Below are 24,204 nucleotides of genomic sequence, written 5' to 3'. Positions count from 1 at the left end.
AATGTCCATTAGTGTTTAAAAAAAAATTCATGAATATCAGTTACTTTTTGAACTGTTACATAAGACCCCCCTCCTCCTTGAGAAGAATTAGATTGAAAAATTAGAAAAGCAGATGTTACAATCTAAATGGGGCAATATTAGTACTGAAACTACTTTCAACTTGTTAAAATTCATGTTGAGAGGATTACAACCTATAGTATTCTGAAAAATATTAATTAACAATGATTATAATACTAATATATTACTACTAACCGTACGAAGACTTTTGTAAAAACTCCTCAATGTAAATATTCCTCATTTACTTGACGAAAAATACTTTTACTTGAGTACCTAAACCATTTTAAAGATTAACTTTGCTTTAATTTTTAAAAGACATTATCGAGGGCCCAATAAAACTAAGTCGAACGAATTTCGTTCACGTTTTGAAGGACTATCGTGGGCCACTGTAACTCTCAAAAGTGTAAAATACCTAGAAACAGAGCAGTTCCGAGAATATCACAATGAGAGAATCGTTTGTGCATTATCGGTGAATACTTGAGACTGTTTTTTCTCGATCGTAAAGGAACAGTAGTGAATTTGTGCCAGAGAGTCTAAATTCAAAGCCAAGCATATATAGAGACCACAGAAATGCTTTCATCAGTGTACGTGTGTATGTGTGCATATACAGCGGACAACTTTAGGTGGTATTTCAATTTTCGTTTAATAAACAGTGAACTCTTTAGGTACAAAGCGTTCCATATATTATTTGTATACATGACAGAGTAAGGGAACGCCAGTACCTAAGAAGTCGATCGGAACACAGTCGTCCATTTTCCTTTCGACCTGGAAGAATCAGAATAAGGATAAAGCTCTCTAAAGACGGATGGCAATTCCTATTTGATCAGACCTTTGCGAGTTAACGGCGTAAGGTGTAACTCTAAAATGTTACAAAATAAAAATTCTTTCTACAGTTGATAATATTCCTCCTCAAAGTTTTCCTCGCTGCGAGATTTTCCCCCATACTTTCCCGTAACACTCGCGAAAAATCACCTACAGTTTTTCTACTTTAAATTAACCCCCTTCGTAGATCATATTTACCTTTTAGCAAAACAAATTAATCTTCGAGTAACTCGAAAACGAAGTGATACATCAATTTCTCGTTTTTTTTGTGATTTAACTCTCGGTCAATAGTTTAATTATTAAATTAGCGAAAATCAAGTTTGTAAATTAGTAAGAAACAAAATTTATCGTATTGTCTTTCACGGTAAATGCAAAAAGAATAAGTTAAAATTAGACAGAAAGCTTTATTCTATCATTTTACAAATATTTTACGTTAATTTTATTATATATATGCAATAATACTTTTATTCCAGAATAATGGTTCACGTCGAATTTTATTTTTATCAGAATGGTTCAAGAAACATTTGTAGAAACGCTTGATTTGCAATAGGGTGAATATGATTTGCAAGAAAGTTGATTTGAAGAACAAAGCCTGCAGATGTTCAGTTAAGAACGGGTTAAAAAAAACAGATTCGTCGTTTTGGGGTCGTCCAAAAAAAAAGGAAGACAAGACAGATTATACAATAACACCGTGGCAAAATGAAAAACAACAGAGGGAAAGATTCATTCGGAGCAGAATGCATGGACGAGCAACGATTGTCGTTCAGAGTCAAAAGCGTTTTGCTTTATTTACCGAATAATTGTGCAGATTTCCAATGCGAGAACGCGAATCGAGAAACGGACTTCCGCGACGACGCGCACTCTCGTCATCTCCGTTGAGCAGAGGGACCAATGAATCGTCAAGAGGAACGATTAATCCTCTGCAACGGTTCGATTAAGTTACCATTGTGATATTTACAATAGGTTTTACATTTTAACCACTTGAACTTTCTTGTCGTCATCTTAATAATAATAATAATAATAATAATAATATCTCTTAAATTAACACCGTCGCTCAACCTTGTGCTTTTCCACGTTTTCTCCTTAAGAGGGTACTGCGGTCTAGAATTCCGAAAAAATCCATCTTTTCTTTTATATCGTTTTAAGATTGCCTATTATACGAATAATAATAAATCTAATTAAAGAAGATTCGAACACTAAATTAAGTAATGAGTATTTTGTTACCATTAAAGAGGAAGCTGCACCCTTCTTAAAAATAAACTCTACAATTTTGATTGGACTATTCGATGCAGTCTTTTAATCTTTGGAAAAAGGTATTAAGATACTTATGCCTTAAATTTAATAGTTTAAAAGTTATATCACCTTAATGTATAGCGAACTATTTATCTTAGAAGAAGACAAATCCTGAACTCTAAGGAATTTCAAAAGAAATTTTATTATAGCCACGGATTTTGTTACAAAAGAAAAGAAATGTCAGATGCATTAAAAAGCTATTTTAAAACAAATGAGTATTGTTCTGTTTTGTATTAAGCAAATTTGATCGATTCCATCTAATGTCTGTTTCTTTTTTTAAATTAGACAGAAATAAACATTTTTTTAAAGTTTTCTTCTGTTTCAGATGGCAAAGTCAATGGGAGTTTCAAAAGACTCCTTAATCAAGAAGTTGTAACTTCCACAATTTTTAATATTTTTGAACGTAAGAAATATTGATATATCATTGAAAAAAAAATCTCAAAGGATGAAGAAACAACATTTCAGACAGCAATACCCCTTTAAGATAACTTGGATGCCATCTTTTCACTCGCAAATCTATAATTTATTTTACTCGAAAGCGGCGAGTGGAATATCATCCCGTTTTTACAGCAATTGTTGCATAACCGAGAATCTCAATTTCCACCATTTCTTTTTTTTCGCGCGGCAACTCGGAACTCTAAATGCACAAGAGATTGTACAACGATCCGTGTTAACTTCCAAGAGAAAAAAAAAACCACCCCTTTCGGCCAAGAAGCAGCTAAACGACAACGATCTATACATTAAGTGATTATACGCTACGAAATGCCGTAAAACGAAACTTTACAAGTGAGGTATTTACAATGTCGCTCAAGCGGTCAAAGGGGGGCTCGCCCCGTTGAAAACCTCTTTGTACAAAAAACGCGAGTGTGCAGAGGATTAATGGCGACGTTTTGCAAACGACTAACGGCACGGTTTTCGTGCAATTGAAAATAAAAAAAAAAAAAAAAGAAGAGAAAGCGAAACGATCGACGAAACACGCACGAAGGAATGTTCACCGCGCCCTCTGCTGATCGGCCTCAATCAATTAACATTCGGATAACGTGTCTTAAACTTTATTTTATATAATAACAATAATAATAGTCGCTAATAATAATTAATTAAAAATTAATAATATATATATACACAAATATATATATATATATATATATATATATAAATAAATATATATATATATATGTTATATTATGTATATATTATATTCCCTACGTGTATCGTTACAATCGGTATTATTTCTTGTCTGTTCCAACGTAACACGGATTAATTTATTTGTATTTTTTTTTTTGTTTTTTGTTCAGTGCGCTAATATCAAAAAAAGAAACAAGTCGAACGTTTTTTTTTTCACGTTTACAACGGTCGCGTTGTCGGTGTTAATTCTCTATATATGTATAATATTAATAACGCAATCTGCACCGGACAAATGCTTCGTTCAACGACAACGACTCGCGAATACGAATTGATCGTTTCATTCACAGAGACAAGGGAAGTTCTATTTCACAATATCGATGATCGTCATCTTGATCGAGTATCTGTTTCTCGGTGATGGAATTGAAATGGATCCTCGTACGACCCTGACGATCGAACAGATCGGATTCGAATTCACGACGACGGAACGACGAATGGAAAGTCGATTACCTGAATCCTCGAAGAACTCGAGCACAGGTATAAAAGAACAGACGATTATGCGGACGGGGAGAACAGAAATGCGTGGCAGATTTATGTACAGCGATACTTTGGTCAAAGTGACAGTGAAATTTTTAGTTTCTTTGCTTTTTGAGTGGACCGTATTAACACTTTAACGCACCGTGGTCCTGCGTTTGCAAATGGCGACGCAACGGTTAATGGCTGCAGCGAATGGACGGAGGATTCTGGTAAAAATTGAACGAGCAATCGTCGAAAACAAAGACGGGCAAAATTCTTATTTACCTAAGAATATCTTGAGCAACGAATAAGAATTAGAATTTCAATTATGCACTTCTTAAGAACAAATAATATTAACAGCAACGTCTGAGCAAAATTAGCTTTACTTCATTCGGATCAATAGAGAATTATTGCATCGATATACACACGATTGATGTAAATAAAACTAAGGTAGAACGATTTTTACTAATTTTTCCAATCTTAGACGTATCTTATGATTTTCAACAAGCAATAAGCAAGCTTCTAAAATCATTTTAATTTGTCTAACGAACAGCAAGTTTGCCCGCCTCTGACGCAGTCGCTCGCGTTATTAGCTCCAAATTGGAAATCTTCGTGCTCGAATTTTCATCAAAATCTTCGTTCCACTTACCGTCAGGCCTCGAGCAACTCGATGATTATCAATCGCCAGTAAATCAAAGCGTTTCTGAAACATTTCGCGTTCCGTGCGTCGCCATCGTTGAACCGTGTTGCGTAAAAAGTTCAGGCTTCGAGGCTCGAGTTCTTCAAGGCCCAAGTATTCCACATCCTGCTGGTGATCCCGTAACGATCGATTTGAGGGGGAAAACTAGCCGAACAGCTCGAAATGTCCCGAACGATGAATTAGAAACACGTTGTTCCTTGGGCGTTCGGTTTGCCAGCACTGAAATATTTACAGAGACTCTTCGGGGCCGTTGCAGTTCGTCGTATCGACCGAGGGGAGCCAGTTCTTCTCGCGAGAAATTCCTAATCGTCGAGGTCGATCACTGAGAATGTTACTGCTCGATAGTGTCGAATCGAAACAACCACGAGAGAGGACCGAACGACAATTTTTTCGAAGATTCCGTGATTTTCTGTAGGTCGTCTTTTATGTTTTCTGGGGATGCTCGATTCCGAATCGATTATTCTTTTCAGGATCAAGATCAATAGTTCTTTTTTTTCACGCTTCTACGTTTCGAACGTTCCCTAAGAATTATTTATCCATCGTTAATAATTGTTGCCAGGGAATACCTTTGCATCTTCTATTTTTCGAAGTGTTAGGGGATAAATGGCTGACGAACCGTGGTTAATTCGTTAACTGATTTCTGGTTAATCTCGTAATACCTTAAGTATACAGTGGCTTGTGAGAGTATTTGAACGCTATAACTGTTACAATTTAAACGGCGATCGTATAAATTGTATACTTGTGTACAATTCAAACAAAGACTGAAATTAATATTGATTCTTACGTATATTTCTGTTACTTTCTACATTTAAAACTCTGGACTCCAGAGCAAGGCTGTACCAAATCGAGCCATACATACCATTTTGCATTTTTCTTTTTATCACACACTTTTTGTCATACGTAACGTGATCTGAAAAAAGATTGTTAGCCCTGATGTATACAGAAGCTGAAGCAACGTTTCTGTACAGAAGCTGGACACGTCGGTAGATTAAGATTTTTGCAATCCCCGAAAATTGAGGAGAAAGTGTAATATAAGCGAAGAAGACAGCAGTGATGCGGATACTGTGTTCGATGAAGAGGAAATTTATAATGAAGACAATACAGAAGCCAACGGAAATATTCCAAAGATGAAATTGGCATTATTAAATAACAATATTAAATTACTAAATGTGAATAAGAAAATACGCAGAATAATGAGTACGTGGTTAAAAGATTCAGATAACGAAAACATTAATGCCTTCGGGGTCCTATTTACAAGTTTTTTCATAGTAAAAAAATAGAAACTTTTATTACATCATCATTTCGATGAGATAGATTGAGAAATAAAAAGCAAATACAAAAAAAAAAAAGGGAATGAAAAGTAACTGGAAAGCTAAGTGCATAATATACAACGTCCCAAAGCTATAATCGAAAGAGTTCTAATTAAATATTAATATAAAATAAGGCGCGCATAATTAACAGTGGGTTTCGTTATCGTGGAATTCCATAGACTGTTTAAAATATTTTTAATCATTAACATCGAATTTCGAGAAGGAATTAAGAAGTTATTCCGTCTTTTAAAAACCGTTTGCGATATTACATAGTAACAATAAACATATTAAAAAATATAACGAACGTTTAGAATATATTACTATAAAAGAATGTTAGTTGTATTCGTACCGAATACTTTTTATAGAGAAATACTATAAATTTGTTGAATAAATCATAAACTTTTGTATCTTACAGTAGTTACAGAATTACTTTCAGAACTTTAGTCTACCGAGCATATTTTTTAATTTGAATACTGTTCGAATACTTTCGCGAGCCACTAAATATATAGAACTAACACAATGATTTCGAAATATTATGTAAGATATAGTTAGTAACTAGAAAAATGAACCGGTTAAAAATCGAACATCCCTGTTTTATTCTGACCGCACGAGTATATCTGGCAGTGGACGCAGTTTGAAGTCGACGTATGCGCACACCTAACCGTCGAGGCTCATGGTGTTGTATTAAGTGGGTCGAAACGGAACGGAAAAACCGACTGCAAAACTCCGTTCGGATTTCGTTTTCGCGATTAACACGTTAAACGCCGCATCCAACGAGTGCTTGCATATCCACTCTTAGTTTATAGCCTATTATCTCCCCCATAATCGCAAACATTGTCGCTATACACTCGTTAGCCCAACTCTCATTGTTGTACAATGACTTTAATATTAATTAATATTTAGACACTATAGTATCCTATCATAATCAGCTTAAGATATTTCTCTATTTATGTTATATTAAAACATATATAGTCTACTGAATAGAAACGTAAATTTTATTTAAAATATTAAAATATGGGTTCAATGATTTACTAATGTATTATACTTGCATCGCAAAAATAATATTCGGATACTAAGTATAGTTTGATGTTTTTTGAATATAACTCTTCACCTTGATTGAATTGATCACCTGATCAAAATTCTATTTTGCTTTTTTGTTATAAAGTAAAAGAGCGGTTCGAGGCTTGCACGCTTTTTTTATACAGCGTGTTCAACCACCCCAGGGAAAACTTTTAATGGGAGATTGTAGAGGGCAAAATAAGACGAAAATCAAGAATACTAATTTGTTGATGGTAGCTTCGTTAAAAAGTTATTAACGTTTAAAGTTTCGCCCGTACTGAATTTTTTTCTAGAAAGTGGGTAGGATTTCGGGGGTAGGTCTATTGACCAAAAATGATTGTAATTGACCCCCGTAACCGAAAATAATTTTTCCAGAACGATTTGAAATTTTTTAATTTTGTCAACAAATTTCACACCTCGAATTTTTTTCTCGAAAGTGGATAGGATTTCGAGGGTATGTCTAATGACCAAAAATGATTGTAATCGACCCCTGCAACCGAAAGTACTTTTTCCAGAACGATTTGAAAAAATTTTTTTTCATCAAAAAATTTCAGTACCTAACTGAATTTTTTAATCAAAGTGGGTAGGATTTCGGGGGTATGTGTATTCACCAAAAATGATTGCAATTGATCCCCGCAACCGAAAATAATTTTTTCAGAACGATTTGAAATTTTTTAATTTAATTTTTTAATAACTTTTTAACGAAGCCTCCATCAACAAACTAGTATTCTTGATTTTCGTCTTATTTAGTCCTCAAGAATCTCCCATTAAATTTTTCCCAAGGTTGGCCGAACACCCTGTATACCCATATTTAGCTACGCATAGTATAAGTAATTCTTAATATTTTCAGTTGAAAAAAAATGTCTATACATAAAACAGTAATAAATATGTGTTCTAAAAATCATAGAAGAAAGTCACATGGTTTAAACGAGGATACAGAAGTGCAGTGCAATGATGGATGAAATACTATAATGTCTGAATATTAATAAGTCTGATATCAAGCTGTTTCCTTACATAGCGTAACAATGACTGATCAATCGAACTTATCATTCTCTGATAATGAAAATTATAGAACTTAACAGCATTTTTAAGTAAATTGAAAATACATTCGACTCGAAGAATCGTCTTCTAATGACGTTCTTTTATTTTTGCGAGCAACAAAATATATTATCGAATCGAGCTAACTCGGTATAAATGTACTGTTGCTCCACGGTGAGTGCTCATCGCGTCGCCATGTTTGACGTAAACGGAAATATCAACTTGGCTCGGCGTTTAACGTGTTAAAGAGTAGCGTACGTGCCGCGTTTCTCGTTCACCATACGTCGTGGGGTAGCAAAGAGGGCCAAAATGATGACACGCGTCGTTGTGAAATAATGAAAAGATGAAATCTTGATCACTCTCTTTCGGATACATTACGGTTCCTTTTATCTAGGCTACCTGCTTTTTCCGTTTAGTTTTCTTTAAGACTCTTCTCGGTAATATGCTTCTCTCTTCTAACATTTCGCTAACTTAAAAGTCCTGCAAACTGTAGACCCAGAAAAGGTGTACTCAGAGGACACAAGGTCTTTAGAAGTATGTATTTTTTCAACAATCGCGTACGTCTTATTTTTATTACGAAACTGTTGTAAAGCCACGTATCGACATTCGAATAACATTTATATATGATCTTCTGTTTTCTCAAACTGCATGAATTATATGTACAAGCGAACGAAGAGTGATCCCTTATAAAAGAAAGAACATTTTTCTATTTGTCACTTAGTTCCTCGCGCGGTAAGTCGATTTTTTCTCGCGAAAAGAAACTTTGGATCAAGATTTCATTGCCCCTCCGAAGAATAAAAAACTACTAAGGGGGAGAAGAGGACAGCGACGAGATCTGATCTCACGATTAAGTACGTCCTTTGCCATCGCCGTTCACTTGTGCTTCTCGCGAGGCCCTTCTTTCCAACGGCATGAGAAATCGTCGATCTCGCAATTGCTACAACCGATTTCGCGATTGTCTGGATACCGAGCAACAGAAGAAAAAATGTCTCTCGAACACGGATATGAAAGGAATCGAAGATGGTACAGGGTGCTTATAAAGTCTCGATCTATTCGGGTCGACGAATAATAATTACGTAAAATTCCATGCAAACTGAAAGTTCAAATCTTTACACGATTTACACTAAAGTACACGTCGGGTGTGCTCACAAATTCAGTTTAATACACTTACAAATTGTTAAATAATCCATTCAGATTCAGGTAAATTCATATAATACAAAGTCAATATAGCGATCAACAATCCGTTAGTCTGTATCTCGTATTTCGATATTAGTATTCGAGCTGAACACGATGGAGCCACGCTTCGAGTTTCCATCGTACGCGACTTCGACGCTCCCGAACGAAATTTTCGCACATAAACATTAGCTACAATAACGAAACACAACAGAAGGTACCACGATGATCGATCACGCATACAAAACTGCAACAAGTGGCCCAAGGAAACGCGGGACTGTACAAACACCCTGTACAATATTTTCGAGCGTACGCTCGACCAACAAACATTCGGATGACAGTTACATACAAGAAGCGTTAAGTCACAGTAATCTCCGATGCTTTTTCGCTGGCCCCTGAATACCTCGTCTGGGGTCTCCTCGGTTCGAGAAGGCTCGTTTCCGAAGACGAACGGAGGCCTTCGAGCAAGGAAACGAAAGTAAGTACATTCTCTATTGAGACAAGAGCTGTTTCAAGATTCTAAGAACGGCCAATGTACGTCATAAACTCACTATTCTCGATTCATCGGATAATTTTCTCAAAGGACGTCGAAGCAGACGCAACGGACAAGCTGAAGAACCGAAGGCGACGTTTACCTGACGACAGTGTCGCTAAACTGTATCAGGCCTTTTCTTATTCACGCGTCGGGAATATAAAATGTCTTAAGTAAAACGTACTTCGGGGTATTAGGTAGGAAAGTATGACGTACAAATGGAACGAGGCGATCAAAGAACGAAGACTCTGGGTTGGCAGAGAAGAAGTTACCGAGACACGAAGGCAGCCTCCAGGGTTCCTCCATCCGTTTGACGTCAGATCTTGTCTTTGGAACAAACTGTCCGCTTCTACTTCGTTAAACTCGGGTCTGGACAAGACCACCAACGATTGCTAAATTTTCTACCGGAATTCGCGTTCTCGTTTCTGCGTGGAAAATCTTTCAACGAAGAAACGGATGGAACCTATGGATCGAATAATTCTTTATTAAACCATCAAGTACTCTTTAAATATCTGAATAATTCACCTGTTCAGCAAAATTCCCAGCCTACTCGCCGCGAAGCGTCCTTCCTTAAACCGTGTCCTTTTTCTTCGGATACCAGGATCCAAACGACAGGATGGAGGAATCCTGAATAGCCTAGAAGTACCAAAGCCTTTTTCCGATCATCGAAGGTCTGATAGAAACGATATGCTCTTCGCTTGGCTGTCTCGAAAATTCATCGTATCGGGTTAGTCAAGATCCACGCTAGCTTCTGTGCTCGGTTCCTTGGCGCAGAAGCAATATAATCAAGGGGGGGGTTGGGGGGGTGGGGCCACTTGGTGCGCAAACGCGTCATTCGTAAGCGTTTCCGCCCCGCGAAGAAGCCCGCGTGAAACGGACGGATGGACTGAACAGGTCTCTATCTTCCGAACAAGCGTTTAAGTACTAGTAGCTCTCTCTCTTTCTCCCACTAATCGGATAGAAGACACCTCGAATATCGCATTCTCTGAAAGTCTGAAGTCACGTCGGGGCGGGAGAACAAGGACGAGAAAGCGAGAGGGTTTCGTCCATTTTCCATTTCGAGGGAACGGCAAAACACTGTACACAACTTGAGAAGTTTAATAACTTTGGTCGACCACTCGGGGTGTATCGGATCGCCTTAAAAATCGCGCGACTTCCACGGCCGTGAAACTTAGATACGGATACATCCAACGCGTCGTCTACGAGTTCGTGTTTTCTTTTTTTTTTTTTATCCATTTTTAAATACTCTCGACAAGTTTCGACGCGAAAAGAAGAGAGTTCGAAGAGTAAGAAACGGCCTCTCGATAAAGGCTGGTACACGAACGTCCCCCGGGACTTCCGTCTGAGAGGGAAAGAAAAATACTGTACAGCGTCCAACGTGGACAGAGTTGATAGCATTATAAAACAAGGGGCTCGTACACTGTGTAAACCCTCGCGACGCCGAGCGAACAATCGCCTTAAAAGTGTAAGAAGTAAAAAAACGCCGGTGGCGCTTGTGAAAGTTTCCTTTCCTCGTACAAAAAACGGAACGGGGCGACCACCGTCCAGAGGCCTCGGCGTGGGACAAGGTCGGTGGACCCCGACGGGCCTCGTACGACCGATCAACTATCCGTCCCCAAGATACGTGAGATAATAAAGAGACGCGTTTGCTAAAAGCTCGCGAACGCTGGCTGAGTATCATTCGAAGGACTATCGATAAGTCGCGTTTAAAAAGAGACGAGAACAATACGACGTCTTGCCTAGGGTGGCAAGGCAAAGAGAGACGAGACAGAGACCGTCTACGAATACAGTAAGTTCATCGTCGCTCGAGAGAGTTCCCGAGCCGCTCAACAAAGGAGTAAACTAAAAAAGAAAACGAAAAGCGGTTCGAAAAAGATAGACGCAGGAGTTTGGGGAGGTTAGTAACGAGAAAGGGGGTAGGTCGGGGGGTGTACAGTGGCGACACGCAAAGCTGCCTTAAATGCTGGTCTCATGCACGAGCTTCGTCAATTCCGGGATGGCCAGATTATTGGAGCTGAGAAGCGGGGAGTTTCCGATGGTGTTGTCTCTGCTGTTGCTACTCTGCATTTGCGTATGGTTGGGGCTCAAGGTGGCCTGGTTTAGGGCGCTACTGGACGAGGATCTATTGTCATTGGTGGTGTTGTTAATGGTATTATGATGGTTGTATGCGTTGCCCGGTCCTCCGACGCTGAGCAACAGCGGCGACGTCGAGCTGTTCACCGACTGCATCATCCTGGCTCCCGTATGGTCCAGACTCTGGTCGGCGGCCTTGTACGGCAACCTGCCGGCGTTCAGCGTGGTGTTTGTCGGGTCTTCGTCAATGTATGTGAAGTCAGATAGTGGTCGGGGCCCGGTGTGGCTGCGTGAGCTGCGCATACTGTGTAAGCTGTGTAAACTATGGACAGAGCGACGCTCCTCCAAATCTTCCAGAGTCGACTTGAACGCTCTGATTACTCGAAGCTGCAAAAACAGGGAACAGGATGTTCTATCAGGAAGCGAGGAGGCAAGCCAGCGACACACAAGCACGCCATACTCGTGTATCTCGTTGTGTGTCTCTAAATCTTGTGTCGGTGCGCGCGCGCGTCTATGTGTACGTGTACGTATTAGCCAACAAACGTGTACGTTCGTATGGCGTTTTCGTGCTGTATTGTTCGTTCTGTACGATGGCGGTGGTGCTGTATACACGTCGTCGTATTCGGCCATTCTGTGCTTTCACGTTTAACCCGGTTCTTGCGGGGCTAATATGTCTGTACGTTTGTTCGTATACGTGTGTCTGTGTATGTATATGTGCGCGCACGTGTGTGGTTCGTTCTCTCTAATGGTGTCTCTGGTGCACATTGGACTGTTCTCTTCGACGTGGACTTGGTTGCATTTCACCCGAGTTCAGACTTAAATGACTGCGTTCGGGGGCGAGTGGTTCTACCGCCTAGCCTAGGTGGCGAACTTATACTGTGGCATACATGCGCGCATCTACCTTACTGTGCGTACCTACCTAGGGTGGCTGGAAAAGCCGGCGGGGATTCGCAACGGGGGCCAAACAAACGGGATAGTATCGAGTTGTTCGCTATGTACCGCGACAACGATTCCAAACAAAACAGTTCCTTCGACGTCGATCAAACCTGTTCCCGAGTCTGATCGACTTCCGTTCTCGCTAACAAAGCGCTAACAGACTACTTAGCCTAGAACAATCTGCGTCTCGCTACGTGCAGACTGACTTCCGCGAACATAATCATCCCTATTCTCGGCGTTCCAGTTGATCGGTTCATCGTCCATGAACGAACAAGGTAGAAGACTCGAAGCAAGAATAAGGACACTTCTGGTTAACTTTCGTCGACCCTTCAGCCCGGTTTCTACCAACAGAGCACCAAAAATTACATCCAAACTTAAAAGTTAACGCTTTGCAAACGCACCCCAGAGTTTATTTAAACGGTAGAACGATTTGATTCCAGACTGAAGAGTTAAGAGCCTGCCTCGAACAACTTGGAATCGAGACAGGTGTCCCGGTGACTATGGTATCTTGCGCGAGACAAATAAAAACACGTCCCTTGCGCGGTTTCAAGCACTAGAAGCCTGCTGGATTCTGTCCAATTAGGAATGGTCCGCGACAGTCCTGAACCGAGCTAGAAAGTGGAGGCTAATTTTGATGAAGCCACACGCTTGAACCGCGACCTATCGACGATCACGAGGATCCGTACGACGAATAGAAAGGAAATAGAATAGCGTGACCGTTTGGCAAAATAGAGTCAGGCGGAAGTGTTGAGAAAGGAAGAGAGGCAGAGAATGTACACTGTGAAGAGAAAAAGACACATAGAGAGTAAAAGAGTTACAGACTGAGAGCATTAATGAATTTTGTACTAATTTGATGGCGATGCTGCTCCGATAATTTCCTTTCCACGCTTGTGCTGGACGTGTCTTAGCTTACAGATTACAAACCGTCCGTTAAAAACTTCCTTATTTCTGCGAATCGGTCGTGGTTTCGGACCGTTCAACTTTACAAGCAAAATTCACGAAGTCGTTTCGTTGCATTCGAGAGATCCGAGTGCATTGTAAATCCGTTATCGAAAGCACGATTTAGCTACGAGATCAATAAATGGTGTACAACGTGGGCAAACTGTTACGAATCCGAGGGATCGATTAACTTGCCGCGCGAGCAACACAACTTCAACTTCATCGATCCCCGTTCGTCGTCGTCTCAATTTGCATTTGGTAGTCAGTTCCCAATTCCCAAACTCGTTTATAAAGCCTAAAACGATCGACTATTCTAATCGCGGATCCGTCGGTTCTACGAGACCGAGGACGTCGCTGTGCATCGGTAGACGAGCGAGAAATACTTTCGAGTATCCCAAGCAGTCTGCTGGCAAGTAGATAAACGTTTCCTTGCATTCGAGCACCAACAACAAAGACCAGTCTCGGCGCCAGAAAGTCGTTGGTAGTCGAATATTCTTCTGTGCATTCGTAGCGCCAGAAACGGGGGGATTCTTTTTCGTTGTGCTAGGTCCATTCGAGACCGAACGAATGTACTTCTTCCCGTGATCGAGCACTGGAAACTGGGAATTAGCCTCTTGAACTCCAAGGTCCGTAATAAGACGCACCGTGCGGATTGGACTCGTCCCTCGAAAATCGGTACCGGGGACGTCTAATCTCGCTCGACCGATCGAGAACACGGATCACGATCGTTCGAACGAGGACGCAGGACACCGGAAGGGACCAGATTACACGCCGGCAATTAGCTGTTACAACATCGTAGGTAATCGTACACGAGCCACTAGAAGCTTCTGCTTGACGAGACCCTTAGGAGAACGCGCAAACCACTGCAACAAAGTCAACCTTTCTATGCCACTCGCGCGCAATGCCGTGTTAGAGGGTCGGGCAAACACAAAGTCGATGCAAACACTGGCAATCGTGCACACGCACACTCGCACACCGAACGTGAGAAACGAATTAGTGGAACGGATATCGGGATATATTATTGAGAGACGAGACGATGACTACCTACGATCTAAACGATGCAAGAAAAGAAGGGAAATCGTCTGCACGATCCATGCAAATCCCCTTCACTTCTTAGGATTTTGGTTATTACTGGGTTTACCAATCAGAAACCAAGTCCCTGAACAGTGGAGGGTATTACACAAGGTGTTTGGTCACTCCTGGGAAAAATTTTAATGAGAGATTCTGGGGGGGGGGCCAAAATGAGACGAAAATCAAGAATACCAATTTGTTGATTGAGGCTTCTTTAAAAAGTTATTAACGTTTAAAGTTCCGCCTGTAGAACGGCAATCTGCACTATCATGCGCACGCAGCTGTTCGCAGATAGCCGTTCTACAGGTGGAACTTTAAACGTTAATAACGTTTTAACGAAGCTTCAATCAACAAATTGCTATTCTTGATTTTCGTTTTATTTTGGTCCCTAGAATCTCCCATTAAAATTTTTCTCAGGGGTGGCTGAACACTTTGTATATTTAACAATCCCCTTCGTCCCTTGTGTCGTTTAGCTTCTAATGTGCCAACATTTCGTCTCCCTATAGCACTTATGGTTGTTTTTCTTGCCCCCCCCCCTACACCCCACCATAAGGTAGACAGCTTCCTTTTGCGACGAACAATAGCGTCGATCATCGAGAACCAGCAGCGCTGCTCGGTTTTTTTGGCTCAATAAATATTCAATCCACTCAAACTACTTGATAACCCTTATACGAAATTGGTTTAAACAGAAGTTGTAAGGTATAAGGAAAATATACGCTAAATGAACGCTGTGGCCTTCAAATCTCAATAGAAAAGTAAAGTAGAACAGAACTAATTACGACAATGTATGTTTTTTTGTACTGCCTGCAACTTTTGTTTCAAACATTTTCTCATATAACAGATGGGTCTTCAGTAGTTTAGTGGTGCATCATTTTGTATGAATTGGTTAGTATTGAGAGCAATACTAAACGCAGCTTTGACCTTTCTACAAATAAATATAATTAAGACTCTTATAATAAAAGTGAAACAAGTAGTATTACAAAAAGGAAGAAAAGATAGATTTTAACAGCCGAACTTTGTTTGCTTATTCTTTGAATGTAAATAAAGAAAAAATGTTGTATAAATATATGTCGTTTAGAGTTTTCAATAATGGGAAAACGAGATAATAATGCAATAGTAAGACTGCAACAGCCTAGATAAAGATAGTCTAAATGTAAATGTTTATATTCAGTCTATCTCGATCTCCCACTTATAAATATTCCTACTTGGATAAATAAAGTACTTTTTATAATTATAGATCAATAGGAGTGAAACTTTGCACACGTATTTGATCATGTTTCTAGATAACGCATTTAAATTGGTACAATATTATCTTTATTATTGTTTAAATAATTTCATGTAGTCTACGGTATGATATTTTAAATGACTACGTCAATTTGTTATTATATGAACCTGAAATAAAAGATTCGAATACGGTATTAATTTATGTACCAGCCATTGAAAATGAAAATCGTACAAAGTCAAAGTTATACAATTTTTAATTTCTTTAGTTAATATATGTATAAAATTTTAAAAAGATTCATCGATCCATTTTTAAGATACCACGATGGCCATTAAAAGCAATAGATTGCAGGAAACATGCAATTACTTGAGTAATAATGAAGATTACCGCGCGAAAATTATACTGCGTTACCTTGAATAGTGATTAAACACATGAAAAAAAGTTTAAAATCCTTACTGTGTAACTGCAAAGTAATTCTTTACTTTAAAAATCGACATCAAACGTTATCCATTCCACAGAGATCGATAGATCGAGAAGGACTAATACTATGGCCTCCAATATCGCCCAATCTCACGCCACCCACACTGTAACATAGTATTACTATTTTATATTTGTATTATAACTTTTAAATGAAGTTATAAATGTCATATGTTTACATAAAAATCTTTACACTTTTACATTCAAAGAATACGCTGACAAAATTTGGCTGTTAAATACAGGGTGCCCCGTGGTTTTCTGCCAAACTACGAGAATTTAATATAGAGATCAAAAGAAGAATCAACGCTTTGTTTTAGAGTTAAAACAAAGAATTGTATGAATAAGATAAGTAACGCATTTTAACCTTTCGATTAAGCTCTCACAGTTTGTATATAGATAAGAATACTTACAGATTAAATTTGTAAGAACAGGAAAATAGAAACACAGACGCAATAGGAAGTAAAGGATCTAAACTCTTTTAGTTCCTATCGATATCTACTTACCTTTCTTCCTGTTCTTACGAATTTTATTTTTAAATATTCACTTGTTCCACTTTTTTTACGACACGTTCTTTATTATATTTTTTTGCAAAATTTATAAAATTGTTGTCAATTTCTCTTCTCTTTCTCTGCATTTACAATTGCTCTTTATACACGTGGATGCAGCAATAAAATTTCCGTCCCGAGTTTAAATTATATCGATCTATAAGATGATCTTGAAGAATTCTTACTAATTTTTGTTGCTTTTTATATTACTTTTGCCAGTCATCAAGCAACGCTGCTCGCCGATGATCGGCCAGCTCGTTCGTTAAACAGCAAACGAAGCGAACTCTACCTGTAACCGGTAACGGGGTAACCGGGACCGTGTTCTCGAAGGCAAGATTGAGAGAGAAAAGGGACAGGAGACAACGTTTGACTATGGACACCGTGAAGCATCTTCCTAGAAAGTATCTGTAAAAGAGAAAGGCAAAAGCAAGTTAACGCACACGCTTGCAAACATGTTCCAAAGAAGACTTTTCACGGACTGTCACCGAGGACGACCCGGTCCAAGATCCTTGATCGGAGAGAGAGAATGCAGGGAGAACAAACGCAAAACAGAAACAAGCAGCAGAGTGAGGTGGGAGGAATAGGGAAGATGAACTCTGCTCGACCAAAAGCAAAATCGCTTAAGCTGGTCATGACGAAGAGAGTGTCCCCTCCGGGCACTCTCGTCCTCGTGCGAGTGTGTACGTACGATGCCAAAAGAAGGGAGTATCGATGGCTGGGTAAAACAGGTACGAGTTCACACGGCTGCCACGATCAGTTGCTTGCTTTCGTTCTAATCATTGCAAATATTATCGTAAAGACAATATGAAATGACACAGGGGGGGGGGGGTACACGCAGCACACAATCAGACAGCTAGACTACTGAAAAAAGAGCGCAGGCAGTCAGTGGTCTACCGGCACAAAAGGCTCCCACTGGCCAGCCCACACCAACTACACAAAAACACAGTTGTGCGACGAAACATCGTTCACTGTATCCGTGCGATCGATCGTCGCCGTCGTCCATGGTCAACCATTCCCTCCAACGTTATTCCTCTTGAATGTACACGAAACGGTGGCAATTTGAACCGAGGCTTAAGATCTTTTCCTCGAACAGCGTTATTCAGATTTTGGTATCTTTCTGCTCGAGTTTCGTTAGCTTCTTTCACGACGACACACACATTACGACCCTTTCGCTACTACAGACAATCTCTTTCGTTTAGTGATCCAAACGTTGGTACGAAATTAATGTACCTCGCGAAGCTACATAATGCAAGCAGATATAGAATCAAACACAAATCCTCTTTTCTCAGATACGTTCCAACGACATTAGCTGCTCTAGGCCAACCCTTTGAATAATTATGCAGGGTGTACAAGTTGAATTAGACTACCTAAATATTTTCCTTGTTTGCAATGACGCGAAAATCGTTCGTGGCACACGAAATTGTTTAAATTGTTACGACTAATTAGATTCGTATCTATTGAGGAAGATAACATTGTTATGGGTGGGCATTACTCTGCTCTTATATTATAATCTTTCAGTTTTTCATTTTTAGTGTTCAAAATCATATTAAGGTCTGTAAGATATAGTCTTTGATAAAAAAAAATACTCATTCGAAATTATTGAAATTTTTGTGTCATTAAAAACACAGGAGACAGGTGGCCTGCTTCAACTTGGACACTCTGAATACGATTTCAGCGATCTTGAATTATGTTGTTAGGTATTCCAAGTACCTTTTTCCTGTACATGTTACAGCCACTCGGCTTTAATTTTTGAGAAATTCGCAAAAGAATTGCTACTATTACATTGAATCCTAAATACACATACACGCTCGTGATAACGTATACTAATACAATTAGCATTGGGCCTGATTTACTGTTTCTGTAAACGCAACTCGATGCTATATGTATCATGGATGAACCTAAAGATTGAGTTTAATCGACTTTAATACAGGGACTATGTTATAATCAAAATAAACGAAAGTTATGTGTATTTGTTATTGATGCTGGTTATCAGTAATTCGAACCAAACATTGTACTGCTTTTTAATTTGTTCTAGTCTTTATAATTCTTATTCTCAACTTAAGTAACAAACAGCGTTTGGCGATGCCTTTTTCCTCACAAATATACAAGATAACTTGTTTTTGTTCCCTGCTCTAATAATAATGAATTTCAGATTACCTTGCCAACTGGAATAATACTTTAAATTAATCTAATCCAATTAAGATAATTTGGTTATGCTAGTTTAAAATAATATCCCGACCGGCCATATAAGTCAAAATTCATAATCATTAATGTAAGTCGAGTTCAATCTTTAAGTTCACCCTTAGTACACAAGATGAAATGAGACCGGTGGTACAACCAGAATAGAGGGACGATTCTACATGAAAAAATAGATTAACTTTTAAATTGACTTTGAAAATTCATTGAGAATGCACTGGAGCAAGACTTAGATATCAGCTAGAAAGAGTAATTAATCCAAGAAATGATCTCAACAACAAATATATTCTATTATACTATTCTTTCTTTTCAAATCATTTTCACACGTAGAATCATCTCCTACTGTATCGAACCTCCCGTTCTGCTCCATCTTGATCGTTGACAACGAGTTTCTAGAACAGTTTCCAATTGGTCACTCGCTACCAGATTTCATTCGTTTCCCGAGTGTTTCCATTGCGACCCGTTACAGGCAGCGGCTCGTGTCAGCTCGTAAAGCAATTGCATAAGCTGTCCATGTTCACAAAACAAACAGTCAAGACAGTAGGCACGCCGTGTTAACGACATTCACGGTAGAGAAAGGGCGAGCGTGTGTCAATCGAGCAGTGCAATAAGAAATCCAAAATCAGCCAGGGTCCGACGGCGACGGTTTTAAATCAGCACACTGTACGTACGTCGACGATCCGTCCTGTGTATGCGTACGTATGGCAAGTTGATGATACAACGTATTATTAACGGCAGGCGATCTACATGAGCTACGTACTTGTTTGTACTCCGACAGGATAAGTGTGGCGGCGGGCAAGACTGCCGCCCCGTTATACCTCAGTCTCCCGAATGGGTTCCGCTGGCTAACAAACCACAAATCATACCATCAGTCTTAATTTTTATCCTCTCCTTAGCATCAATACTTTTACAGCGTGTTTTTTTTTTTGGCGTTTACGTCAGTATTCAAATCCTTGCTTACGCTGGTGGCGTATGTGTCTTGTTTTTTTTTTTTTGTTCTGTCTTTGGGTGGGTTTTGTATGCTGCCGAGCGTGTCGTTTTCGCTGGCCAAGCTTTCCAGCTATCGAGGGCCCGCTGAACGAGTGGGCTTGTATGTGCGTCCGTGTTTGTGTGTCAGGATGTCAGTCCCCAGAAGAGTCGCAGGGTCTCCGGGACTCGAGGCGTCGTGCGAGTAGCTGTGGGCTCAAGAGGAGGCTTCGAATCACTTGGAATATTGTTCAAAATTGAGAGGCTACTCCGAGCTCTGTGGACGACAGTACGAATCTTCTGCAATTACGAAATTTAATTTTGAATTTTCATGTGAACCTCTCCGTAACGGTGGTCGACGAACAATAACAGTGTAATTACGAACATTGGACGGAATAATATTTAAATTTAACCCTTAAACGACATCTGGGCTGATTAACACTCACTTGCTTTCGATCATATAATACCTTGTGTATTTCACACCGTTTCGTGATAAGAAATCGCTTATTAAAGAATTGGTTCTTTAATGGAAACTGGTGGTTTCCTGAACACTGCATTTGTTACCGAAATGCAGTGCATTAATTTATTTATTTGTAATAAATTTCGGTGGCTACAGACACCGTACTCATTAATTTCAAAAAGGTATTATTTAATTAATAGTCTATTCATTGGGGCAGTTATTCCGTTTACATTCACAAGGAGAGATCCCATCTGCGGGGACGCCGACTGTATTGAAACTTTTCCTGGTAATTCTGGAGCAAAAAATATTTAATATTAAATTTTTAAGATCTCCAACAAGTAATGGGATTACAAATAAATTCTAATTTGTATTTGGACAAATTTTCAATTTCCTGTATAAAATCATTGCATAACAATGTCATTTATAATGAATTAAACTTTTGATAAATCATTGAGCATTGGCAAAGAAGTTCTTATTTTGGTCTAGAATCATCAGAAGGAGTTTGAATAAAATTGGTGACCCCACAGATACGACTCCTCCTTGTAAGAATAAGGGAAAACGCAGATTTCACAGTAATCTTTTATCAAGAGCTCGAGGCCACTTACCTTTTCCGAGTATCTCTCAGAACATTGAACAAAATTTTTTCACGTAAATTCGAGGCCCACGTAAACTCTAATTTAGGGCTAAATTCAATTGTGATAAACTTTTCCTTACCGATAAAGCCTGATTATGATTACAAAACTTCATTTTGTAGTTATAATCAGGCTTTATCAATAAGGAAAAGTTCATTTTGCAGTTATAAGAGTGTACACGTATCTTATCTTACTTTAAGTTTGTTGGATAGTCTACGAAGACCATAAATTCTCAAGATAGTGCCTCTAAGACCAATTTTCCAAATCTCATGCCGCTACAACGAATACGGTACTATAAGCGCCTTCCGCAGCAAGCGTTCGTTTAAGGGTTAATACAGAGTTGAAACTTCATCATTATTTCTCAAAGATCCTCCACTGTTCAAACAATGTCTAACGATATTCTCAAGACAGGGGTAATGTGTTTAACTTTGAACAATATTTAAAGTGACTCGAACCTTCGCACAACTGAATCGAAGCTTGAAAGCTTACAAAGAACAGAACTGGATACTCTAATTGCCACATGCAAATGTTCCTGAATCCAACGAGATGTGAAGCTTTCAATAAAGAAACAACGAATCCTACAAGTTCTATAGAACCATATAAACGCGATAAAACGCGGTCAAGCAATTCTGATTGCAAAACACTGTAACTTAAAATTTACCACAGCCGCTACGAACAGATGTATGTATCGCTGGCGGAACAAATATAGCGCGTTATTTAAGGCACACAAGGTTTGTTGACATGTTGACTGCCAGAACAAACCTCTGAGATTGTCCACGAGACCAGCACTTTGCTTTTAAAAAGCTGGAAGTAAAATTTATCTTATTTACTTTCTGTGACATCTCATCTTGTTAATTAATTTTCTTAACACCTTACAAGCTGCTAAATGTGTTCTTACTTCCTAAGAAGTTGTCTATTTAGTGTTCTATTTAAAAGACACTTAAAAAAGTATTTCCTTATCGACAGACTAAATGTTACTTGAAATTCACTGTAACTTTATTCTAATTTTTTTTTAACAATAAATTTCTTTAATTTTCTAGTCTGATTGAAGTAATGATTCTCAAAAGATGTATAACTTCCATGGTGAAATACCAAGAAGACCAATATTAAATTGATTTATACGTATTAATACAATATAGACTTGTGATGCCTAGATAAAAATCAACTTTAAGTATAGTTTGGCAATATAAGTGTGTCTCAAATATCTCACAATGTTCCTTCCAGTGCATTTTTCGACTCGTATCGACATCGCGTGTTACAGGTTCATTTTCAAGAATGTTACCACCTGGTTTCCGGTTAGTAAAGTACGGCGAAACCTCCCAGACGAAATTCTACCGTAAGAGAACTACAATGGAGTTGTCGATTCTCATAAGTGACCGAGCAAAATTTCATATTTATATACAGGATGATTCTACACACTAGGACAAGCTGCAACATTTTTCTAAAAAAGATACAACAAATTCATAGAGTAAAAAAATTAAATCCCGCAATGGGAACTATCTTTCGAATAAATACTTTTTTTCTTTGGTGCAATGGTGCAAGTGTAATATCTGTGTTTTTATATAAATTAATTTTGGAAATATAATACTTTGCAAGATATTTCGTATTTTATATTTTACATTCAATGACTCAAAAATCGACTTTTCATTTTCGCCACGGTATTAAGTTTCATATAATTTTTCCAATATTACTCGTTGAAATGGCGTATGTTTTTGCAATATTTTTGTAACTGAAACCTTCTTGATGCTCACAAGTAATTAAACTTCAAGTCTGACAATACTGACAGAAATCTAAGTGGTTATATCTGGTGATCTACTCTGTATGTTATCCAATGATCCCCTATTGCAAGATACATCTTTCTCTTACATGAATTAATCGTATCCAATGCTTGTCCTAGTTTCTAGAATTACCTTGTACAGAAAAATCCTCCGTTTTGAAACATCACAGAGTCCGCCAGGGAAGCTTCCCGGCCAAGTAATATCGTTAACGTCGTCGCTGAACGCTTGATCCAAATCTAAAGCAAAACGATTCACTAAAAATGACAGAAATGTTGTGACATTTAAAACAGAAAGCGCCCTCAGACTTCTACGTATACAATGCAAAGAAAAAGCTGCGCAAAAATGCTGATAAATTGTCTTGGAGTCCCTTTTTGCAGACAGTTCTTCCAACGACTCTAACGATGCTCATTTTTTCGTCGGTTCTTTACGTTCCACGGACTCGAAGTACTCTTTTTTCGGTCTCCTCTGACCAACGGGGGTCATCCCCGTACAGTGTATGCGCATCCGCCTCGAGTTCCCGTCGTGATCTCCCGTCAGAGAGCTTGTCTATGGTTGAAATATGTCGTGTACGTGTACATGTAAACTGACTGCCAGTTTGTATCCCCAGTGAAGGTTTTGTTCAGTGAGAGCTTCAGCTGTCGTGTACACGGCAGACAGACAGACAGACAAAACAGACTGTGCACGTACATCATACGCAACAGCACACGTACGCACATCGAGAGGCACACGATGCATTTGGCACATACCACCATTAATAAATGTTAATGGTATCACAGCAACGGCACACTGCAACGATTAAGAACAGAAATAAGAGACACAAGGAGCAAATCAGCCAACGGAATCATCACACCGGTGTGTCCTGACGGACACGCGAAGCCTCGTGTTCTTCAACGGCAAGAGAAACACAGGATGCAATAGAGCGTGGCTCGATTAACAGAGCGTTTTTCTTGTTAATCTTGTCAATGCCGGCACTGTTTGCCCAATTTTTGTACGATCAGGACTTCCGCGCAAGGTCCGCATGCAGCGAGCTCACACACGCATAGCACACGTACAAGGTACTCTGGGGCTGCTTTTTCGCAGGTGCATCTCTCGTGAATCGACGTCCGGGGTTCGCTACGGGATGATCTAGGAAAGCTTCTGCAAGAGAAACTTTCTCTCTGTGAGTTTTGACGATACTTGTGGTTGCTTTATGTTGTTCCGGGGCGTGTTACGCGTGAATGCACGACGGCGCAGCTTGGCAAGCCTTTCAAGAAATGGAATAGCGTTTTGCGAGCGGGGTACAACATT

The 24,204-nt window shown here is 39.1% G+C and overlaps 1 protein-coding gene across 9 annotated transcripts in view; it reads right to left on the bottom strand.

Moving 5' to 3' along the window:
- LOC122401035 (plasma membrane calcium-transporting ATPase 3) overlaps positions 1-24,204 on the bottom strand; it is a 137,628-nt gene that overhangs the window by 22,035 nt on the left and 91,389 nt on the right. For 2 of the 9 annotated variants that reach the window (XR_006259415.1, XR_006259416.1), the window contains exon 16: positions 19,842-19,926. The exons of 4 other annotated variants lie outside the window; for them this stretch is intronic. Coding sequence is in view for 1 of the 5 variants with exons in the window: in XM_043402915.1 (XP_043258850.1) it covers positions 11,579-12,082 (504 nt within the window). In the remaining 4 variants the exon portion in view is untranslated. Of the gene's footprint in view, positions 1-7,575; positions 14,434-19,841; positions 20,348-24,204 lie in introns of those variants that run through there. 3 more of the 9 variants (XR_006259417.1, XR_006259414.1, XM_043402915.1) reach the window with 3 other exon arrangements.

Source organism: Colletes gigas, unplaced genomic scaffold (genome assembly GCF_013123115.1).
Source record: "Colletes gigas isolate AHSC1104 unplaced genomic scaffold, ASM1312311v1 Colletes_gigas_Sc00021, whole genome shotgun sequence".
Taxonomy (NCBI): domain Eukaryota; kingdom Metazoa; phylum Arthropoda; class Insecta; order Hymenoptera; family Colletidae; genus Colletes; species Colletes gigas.
The sequence above is the reverse complement of the archived record's forward strand: the minus strand, read 5'-3'. Positions and strand labels throughout refer to the sequence as shown.